At 58.0% G+C, this 8436-nt stretch overlaps 1 protein-coding gene across 3 annotated transcripts; it reads right to left on the bottom strand.

Moving 5' to 3' along the window:
- Window positions 1-485: 485 nt before the first annotated feature.
- Window positions 486-8436, bottom strand: TMEM145 (transmembrane protein 145). Of its 3 annotated transcripts, XM_047834876.1 has the most exons (15): window positions 8273-8436; window positions 7446-7520; window positions 7252-7329; window positions 7083-7169; window positions 6897-6998; window positions 6709-6793; window positions 6522-6593; window positions 6344-6412; window positions 5900-5980; window positions 5738-5816; window positions 5497-5590; window positions 4560-4732; window positions 3605-3725; window positions 1345-1551; window positions 486-855 (listed from the first exon to the last, which is right to left on the bottom strand). In XM_047834876.1, the coding sequence occupies exons 1-15, from the start codon at window positions 8390-8392 to the stop codon at window positions 607-609; spliced, it is 1692 nt and encodes a 563-aa protein (XP_047690832.1). In that variant the 5' UTR covers window positions 8393-8436; the 3' UTR covers window positions 486-606. The 3 variants fall into 3 exon arrangements, with proteins under 3 accessions (XP_047690832.1, XP_047690831.1, XP_047690833.1); XM_047834875.1 differs by having other exon boundaries at window positions 730-1551; XM_047834877.1 differs by lacking the exon at window positions 4560-4732 and having other exon boundaries at window positions 730-1551.

Here is an 8436-nt window from a genome sequence, read left to right on the forward strand (position 1 = left end):
GAGCACCATCGAGATATAAAGAGGCCATTTTATAGATAAAAACTTAACGAATCCGCTTTATTTTGGCAAGAGGGGAAAAAGTCTTTCTGCCGGGGACCTGAGGGAGGGCCCCCGGATGGAGACAGGGTGGGCAGAGCACGGGTCCGAGGTCACAGAGATCCAAGGGAAGGTTTCAGAATCGAGACAGATTCACAATATCCGTCCCAGTAGCAATGGCTCGGGGTCGCGGAGTCCTGGAGAGTCACGGGCAGGATCCCGGCGATCGTCCCTGGTGTTCCGGGGTCCGGCGGGATCAGAGGTCTCGAAGGGGGCCAGGGGGCCGTAGGTCTCGGAACAGCGGGAGCCCAGAATCCGGCGCCGCTCGGGGCAGGGGCTGAGGGAGGGGACGGGGAGAGAGGCTCCCGCGGGACCGTTTGGCACAAGAGTCGGGGGTGGGGGGTGGGGAGTGGGGTGAGCGGGACAGTAGGCACCCCTACCTGGGCGCGAGGGGTGGGGAGGGTCGGGAAGGCCTGGGATGGCAGAGCCCTGGGGCCGGGATAGAGCGGGGATCCGGAGCCCGGGCGGGGCCCGGCGTGCGGCCCATGGGGCGGGGGTGGGCAAGGGTGCTCAGACCGGGGGTGCGGTGCCCCCGGCCGTGTGCATGCTGAAGTATTCGGTGAAGCCGGTGTGCGGCGCCGCCGTCTGGGGCACGAGCGGCTGGTAGGGCGGCGTCGGGCCATCCCAGCTCGGGTCGGCCGCCTTGGGGAACCGAGCGGGAAGGGGCGGGGAGGCCGCGCCCCGCTCGGCCGTGGTCACCACGCGGCCCCTCGGGGCCACCGCCGCCGCCACCGCCGTCTCCTCCACCTGCTTCCCGGCCTGGGAGGGGGGTCAGGGTCAGAGGCCGTCCGAGACCCACAGGGGGCAGATGCGGCCCCGAAGGCCCGTCCCCCTCCCCGCAAAGGAGCCCCCCCTCCCGAGGTGCGGGCGCTGGTGTCAATCAGGGAAGGAGCGGGCGGCTGGGCGCCTGGACAGCGGGGCCAGGTACTCTAGGGGCGGCGTCGGAGCGCGCCGGGCGAACTCCGGCGGCGGCCGGGGAGTGGGTGGAGAGCCGCGGAAGGCGGGTGGCGGGGGCACGGCGCGTGGCGTCTGCGGGGGCGTGCGCAACAGCGCCAGGACCCAGTCCGGCAGGGTGGGCGCAGGCGCCGGGGGGTGGTCGCGGCGCGGTGTTGGGGCTCGGGGCGTGCGAAAGGCAGGGGGTGGGCTCAGGCGCCCGGGCGAGGGGGGCGGCGGCGGGGCCGGGAGCGGGGTCAGGTACTCCAGGGGCGGCGCCAGCAGCTCCTCGTGCGCCGGGGGCGCGGGGCTTACGGAGGAGGCGGGCGGGGGGATGGAGAAGAGCTCCGTGAAGTTGGGCACCGAGTCGCTGATGAACGTCACGTTCCCATAGACGTGCTGCGGGAAGGGCTTGTCCGTGGACTGGCTCCCTCCCGGGCCGGGGGCCCCGGCTGAGGCGATCTGCGACGTGCGCACATGGTACGGGAAGTTCTTGTTGGCCGCCGACGGGCGTGTCATGATCTGGGGCGACAGGCCAGGTGCTGGTTGGAGCAGCACTGTCCGGGCCTCAGGCTGTCTCCTTAAACATGGGGTCGTAAGGATTCCCCCTCACTGGACATCCCCCACCCTTCCCTGCAGTCCTTCACTCCGGATTAGGCTCTCCTACTACAGGCTCTCACAGTTCGCTGAGTTCTGACCTTTTTCCTCCGTCACAACCCTGACTGCCCTGCGATGCTTCCTCCATCAGAGCCCTGATCACTGACATCACTGGGTAAGTTTCAGTGGCCTTCACTGTCCGGTATGATACCCACTAGCCATATGGGGTTATTTACATTTAAATTAATCCACATTAAACCAAAATTTTTGTTTTCAGTCACACTAGCCACATTTAAGTGCTCAGTAGCCCCACGTGGATAGTAGCTATTGTATCAGAGAGCACAGAGTATAGATAAAATATTTTCATAAACACAGAAAGGTCAGTTGGACAACAACACCTGACAAACTCTAGAATGTTAGCTCTGTGAGGGCAGGAATTTGTTCATTCCCTGCTGAATCCCCAATACCTTCTAGAACAGCACCTGGCACATAAGCACCCAATAAATATTGGTTGAATGTAGAAGTGTGTCCCCAGCTAGTCTAGTAGATCTTGAGAGCAGGGACTGGGTGTGACTCGAGCACTGCACACGGGAGCCCAGCGCAACCCCTCTAAGGTCATGGGAACAAGCAGCTGAAAGCAGTAAAAAGCGGAATGGGGCTGTGCTGAGCTAACTGCATTTTTACAAAAGAAACTGGCTGAAGATGAAATATAGCTAAGAGGGCACTGCACTTGGGGGCCCGGGGCCTGCACCTCACCTCTCGCCCCCCAGTTTTTTGAGTATGGGACCTGGGACATGTCGATAAAGCTCCCTGAGCCTCACTAGGGGAAAGGGATGGCAGCACCTACTCGGAAAGATGAGGAGAGGGCAGAGCTTGGCCCATGATGGTTCTCAGCATTTCTCCTGTTTCTGTCCCTTTCTGACTTCCTGCAGAGCTTCAGGAAGGGCTGTCCTGGGAAGGTGAGTCTATACCTAAGTCAGGCTCTGGGGTAGAAGATGGGGGACCAGGCCATCTGTGACTGAGTACATTTGCCACCCAGAGCACCTTGTGGACCCCTGCGGTCAGAAGCCTGGATCCTCATCAGTGCCTATGCTCCTGTCTGGCTCCCTCTTATGGTTGGCTGTGGAAGGACTGGGCGCAAAGGCCCTGCCCTCCTACCAGAGGCCATGGAGCCCTGGCAGGTCACCTCTCCTGTTTGGACCTTAGCTTCTCCTTTCTGTATAGTGGGTGCAACGACCATTATCCATCCTGTCCTGGGGCTGCTCTGACACACAATTAAACAAGGTATATGAACTGTCACCCAGAAGCCCAGATAGGATATAAACCACGGCAAAGAAGAGGTTTAGTGCTGATCCCCTCCAGATGTCATTCAGATCTAGGCCCCCTGGAGCCCCAGCCTGACCCACTCCACCTGCTTCTTCCTGAACAATGGTCTGTGATGGTGCAGCAGATGGAAGAATGTGTCGGCGAAGGGTGGAGTAATGACCAAGGGGTTTGGGAAAGGCAGTGGGATACAGAAGGGAAACGTGAGGGGGCGGGGGGCAGTGCACAGGGTCAGGAATGGGGAGGGGCTGAGAAAGAGGGTGGGGTTCAGTCAGTAGAGCATGAGACTCTTGATCTCAGGGTCACAAGTTCCAGCCTCACATTGATGGTAAAGTTTATTCAAGGAAAAGAAAGAAAGAAAGAAAGAAAGAAAGAAAGAAAGAAAGAAAGAAAGAAAGAAGGGTGTGGTCAGTGGAAGAGGCTAGAACACAAGGTGGGAGAGAATAGAAGAGGCTGGCTTCTTGGGGGGACAGAGTAGAATAGCCTGCAGGAATCCAGCAGGCTCTTGGTAAGTGTCTGTTGAATGAGTAAAGAATGAAGAGACGGAAATGGATGGAGAGCTCAGAACAGAAGGTCCAGGCAGTTCAGGGGTTGGGGAGTTTCACCCACTCTCCGCCCATCAGGCTCCCACCCCCACCTGGATGCCCTTCCTCACCAGGAACACGCCATGGGCATACAAATGGATCCCCAGCTGGATGCCATTGACAATCTTCTCCCGGGCCCACTTGGGGATCCCGAAGTTGGCGATCAGGGCCATAACAGGAACAGCAAAGAACCTGCAGGGGAGGTGCTGGTTCAGTAGAGACACTGCCTCTGCCCTCTTCCCCACCCCATGGCCCCAGCCCCCCTGCCACGCACACACGTAGGGCCCAGGTGTGTCCCAAATTAGAGAGAAACCAGTGTAACCTTCAGAAGCCAGAGATTAAAAGGGGGCAGGAATCCCACTGGCCTGGGAAATTCTGGAAGGCAAAGACTAGGTTGAATTTAACTCCATTCCACCCCACCCCAAATCCTGGCACCTGATAGGAAATCAAAAGATGTTTGCTGAATGCATTAACATATGATAATAACAATTAAGGACTTAACTGCAAGCCAGACCTGTCTCTAAGCTTCTCACGATTGTAAACTCATTAACTCACAATGACTCTTCGAGGCAAGTACAATTTCCATCCCCATTAAACAGATGAGGAAACCGAGGCAGAGCAAATTTCATTGATTTGTGTGAGGTCATACAACTTACAAGCTTTAGAACTGGGATCTGAACCCAAGCAGTCAGGCTTAGAATCTGCCTACCGTACGACTATGTCATGTTGAATGATAAAAAATTACAACTAGCTTTTATTGAACACCTACTACGTACCAAACACAAGGCCCTTCTATAGTGCCCTAGGCATGCTCAAGATAACTCTTTATGGGTAAGCAACCTGAGGCACTCTCTCTCTCTCTCTCTTTTTTTTTTAATTTGGGAAAATAATTTTTTCCAGGTCACAAAGTAAGTGGCAGACTGGGTCCGCTGCCTGACTTGCAAGCCCATCAGCCTCACTGAGGAGGGTCTGAGAAATGGGAAGCCCCACAAGACAGGGACAGCTTGGGGGCCCAGCACGTCTCACCAGAGGGTGTAGGCAGCAAAGAAGGGCACGTAAAAGGGCTGCTTCTCCGGGAAGTGACGCAAGGAGATGAGCACAGCATAGCAGAACCACACGTAAGCCGCCACCTGCAGCCCAATGAGCCCATAGCCCGCCGGCGACTCGTACGTGTATAGTACCTGGCCTGGGTCAAAGAACTGCACCCAAGGGAAAGGGTTCATCATAGCTTTGACCTCCTGCCCTCCACACAAGGACCCCAGACCCTAGGCCCCTCCCCCCACCGGCACCCAGGGAGCAGAGCTATTGGGTCAGGACAGAAGCAGCAGGAGAGAACAAAATGGAAATAGAAGGACATAGAGGTAGAGTGAGGGTGAAAAAGAAAGAGAATACATTCTCTACCAGGGGTCCAACATGGGGCTAACCACCTACCATGCGTAAGTTTTTCCATTTGCGTCAACCCAATGAGGTGGGTCTTCTTAACACCCCCACTTCGCAGAGGGGAAAACTGAGGCTAAAAGGGGCGGCTTTTGGCCAAAGGCAAAGCCAAGGTGATATAAAGCCTTAGAGGAGCCCTCTGGGATAAGTAAGACCCTCCCAATTTTACAGAAGAGGAAACAGGCTTAGAGGGGGTGGGCATCACCCAAGGTCAGCTAGCTGGGAAGTGGGAGAGCCAGAGTGGAATCCAGGTCTGTGTGACTCCTGAACTCTCAGTCATGACATTGAGTTTAAATGTGACAGACAGTGAGAGACAGAGGGAGGAGGAAGAAGGCTCCTCAGAGATGGTGAAGAGAGGAGGCATGCACTTAGAGAGACAGATGGGCAGGCAGAAATCGCAGAGTGGGAGAGAGCGAGCCAGCTAGAGTGCGATGTGGGGAAGGGCTGGCAGACAGGTGGAGGAGGTGGCCAAAAGCTTGGGGAGGGGCGGAGAGGCAAGGCCTGGGCAGTGGGAAGCGGCACTCACCTCGGCCTCGTAAATGAGCAGCACCACGTGGGTGAGAGTGTACAGGGTCATGTAGACAGACAACTTCACGGAGCCCGAGTGGCTGATTCGGCCCCTGGCAGCAGGCCATGAAGGGAGACAGCAGGGGTGGGGGCTGTCAGGGAGAAGCGGGAAGCCATCCCCCCCAGATCCACCCCAGTGTCCTGTTCCCTAGCCCAGCCACACCTCCCCCCAGCACTCCCTCCCGCCCCAGCCTGGGCACCGTGTCACTGTGAATCCCTTCCCCAGAAGGATGAGCATCAGCAGGAAGATGAGGAAGCTGGAGGAGAAGAGCAACTTGGCTGGGAGAAGGGAGGAGAGGGCGTCTCAGACATAGGGCTCAGAGGGAGCCCAGGCACCCTCCCCTGGCCCACTTCATTCTCACCCAAGATCTTCAGACTCTCGTTGCCAATGCCATCAGTGGCATACTGGCCCCAGTAGATGCAGAAAAACAGGAGGCTCAGGACTGAGGGGAGAACGGGCAGAGGGAGGAAAGGACAGAAACCAGCTTTGGGGCATCACTGTCCCCTAGCATTATGATCCAGATGGCCAGAACCCCTCCTTCATCCCCATCAGGATTCTAGACCATTTACGCCCACTGACGTCCTAGGAGACTGGAGCCCAGGCCCCAGCCCCTCTTCTTCAGGATCCAGATGTCCAGGCCCCCAGCCCCTCCTCCCTCAGACCCAGGGGTCCTAGCCCCCAGCCCCTCCTCCCTCAGACCCAGGATCCAGGCCCCCAGCCCCTCTTCTTTTCCTCAGACCCAGGTATCTGGACCCTATGTCCCTCCTCTGACAGAACTCAAAAGCTGGGATACTCTGAACCTCACCCTCCACTCCTGCTGCAGCCATGAACATTTTGTAAGTTGTGTGGAGCAACTGACGACCTTTCAGTAAATCTAAAAGAAAAGTAGGGGAAGGTGGTTCACAGACAGGAAGGGAGACTAGCTCATTCCCCCAACCCTGCCCCCCATAACTGCTAACCCCACCACCACGTACTGGACTTACATCCAAAGTAACAGGAGAGGAAGAAGATGAGGAGGAAGATGAGGAGGAAAGTCACATCTGTCTCCAGGATCCCTGCCAATTTTGTAGAAGGAGGAAATGATTCAGTCAAAGCTGGGTGTCCCTCGGCAGTGAGCACCCAACTCTAGACCGCCACAAAGATTCTGGTTTCTGGGTCCGCAATGCTCACCAAACTCATCAGCCGAGAAATGCCGTGTCCAGAAGGACTTGCCATTGGTGAGGACCATCTCATACTCCAACTGCAGCCCATCTCCCTGTGGGAAGTGGGGAGGCCTAAGGGGGGGGGACCCTGGGCAGGTAGAGGGTCACCAGGAAGGCAAGGAGGAGAAGGCCCAGGTGGCCAGCCCAGCCTCTTACCCCACACTTGCTGAGTGCGATGTACCACCACCTTTCACGAACCGAGCGGAAGCTTCGGCCACTGGAGCAGCTCAGGTAGCGGGTTCCGTCCTCTGACACTACCTGGGAAGGAGCAAGAAGAAGGTTGAAGCCTGTCTGTGCAGCCCTCGGGCCCTTGGCCTTCAGCATCTGCCCATTCCCCCATACCTGACAGCCTGACCAGGCATACTGGGTGGTGAGGTTGATGACCTGGTTGTTCTCAGGCCTGATCACTGACTCCTTGGCCAGGCAGTCCTGGGGAAGGCAGGGACATGGTCACTCCCTGGCCAGCCTCGGCCTTCTTCCCTCTCCCATGCACCCTCCTCACAGCCTTCACCTTGTCCCCTGCCTTGTACACAGCCGGCCACTGGGATGGGTCGTCGAAATAGAGGAGGATGTTCTGACAGCACTTGGCCTGCAGACCCAGAGATTTTGAAGTTTGAAGGTGTACAGGGAACTGGGGTAGCCCTTGCCTTGGGAGGCCAAGGGAATATCTAGCCTCAGCATGGAGAGTGGTGCGGGAAGGCTCACCTCAGGGTATCGGAAACGGAAGTCCAGTCGGCCATAATCCGAAAGAAAGCAAAATCTTGTCAGGAACACCCAATCCTGGAAAAGAGGCCCAGTCCTCCTGAATCCTTGAGAACTCCCCAACTCCATAGACCCCCCCCCCCAACTTTCCTTCCCTACTCTTGGGTACCTGATTTCCAGAGAAGCTTAAGGGGACCAAGTTACCTCCAAAATTCTTGTGATCCCTTTACCTTGGGTCCAGGATTCTTGTCTCAAATGCCCCCCACATAAGTTTCTTCTCCTCCCCTCAAACACTTTTCCCATTTTCCAAGTGCACTGAGAAAGGACCTGGAGGGCCAGGTGCTCATCCCGGCCACCTTCAGTCCCAGACACCATCTGACTGGCATCCCCCGGTTATCCACACGAATGCCCCACGGTGGTCCCAGAGACCACCTCCTACTGGGTAATATTCCAAACGGCCCTCTCCTGGCCCTGAGCAGCAGTGTGAACTCCAGGCTCTCTACGGAGTGAAAAGTGCTGTCCCTTCAGCACCACCTTGGCGTTCTCCCAACCCCCACCCCAAACTCTCACTCTCCCAACCCGTCCCTCCTCCCCGCCCAGCTCTGACCTCAATGTCCCTCCTACAACCCTCAAGTCTCTTCTCGACCCCACGGCGCCTCTCAGCCCCAACCCTGACCCAGTCCTCCCTATTATCCCCAGCCCCAATCCCACCGCGGCTCTCAGGGACGGCCTGGGAAGGGCGGCAGGGGGCGGGGCGGCACCCTTCTCCTTCCCTTCCCTCCGGTCCCCAGGGGCCCGGCGGGTGGCAGAGGAGGGCCCAGCGCGCTCACCTCCTTGGAGCTGAGGTTGCCCCGCACGTACTTGGCCCGGGCGCGGGGGGACAGTGGCAGCAGCAGGAGCAACAGCGGCGGCAGCAGGCGGCACAGAGCGGGCGCGCGCGGGGGCTCCATTCCGCCCGCTCCGGGCCCCGGCCCCGGCCCCAGCTCCGCTCCGG

The sequence above is a fragment of the Prionailurus viverrinus genome, chromosome E2 (genome assembly GCF_022837055.1).
Source record: "Prionailurus viverrinus isolate Anna chromosome E2, UM_Priviv_1.0, whole genome shotgun sequence".
In the NCBI taxonomy this organism is placed as follows: Eukaryota; Metazoa; Chordata; class Mammalia; order Carnivora; family Felidae; genus Prionailurus; species Prionailurus viverrinus.

What these genes read in the sequence shown, in the direction of transcription:
- TMEM145 (XM_047834875.1), bottom strand. Translation starts at nt 8,392, where the DNA reads ATGGAGCCCCCGCGCGCGCCCGCTCTGTGCCGCCTGCTGCCGCCGCTG. An exon ending in ATGCCTGGTCAGGCTGTCAG is followed by an intron (nt 6,999 to 7,082) that starts GTATGGGGGAAT and finishes GCTCCTTCCCAG; the next exon opens with GTAGTGTCAGAGGACGGAAC. An exon ending in TTTCTCGGCTGATGAGTTTG is followed by an intron (nt 6,594 to 6,708) that starts GTGAGCATTGCG and finishes CAAAATTGGCAG; the next exon opens with GGATCCTGGAGACAGATGTG.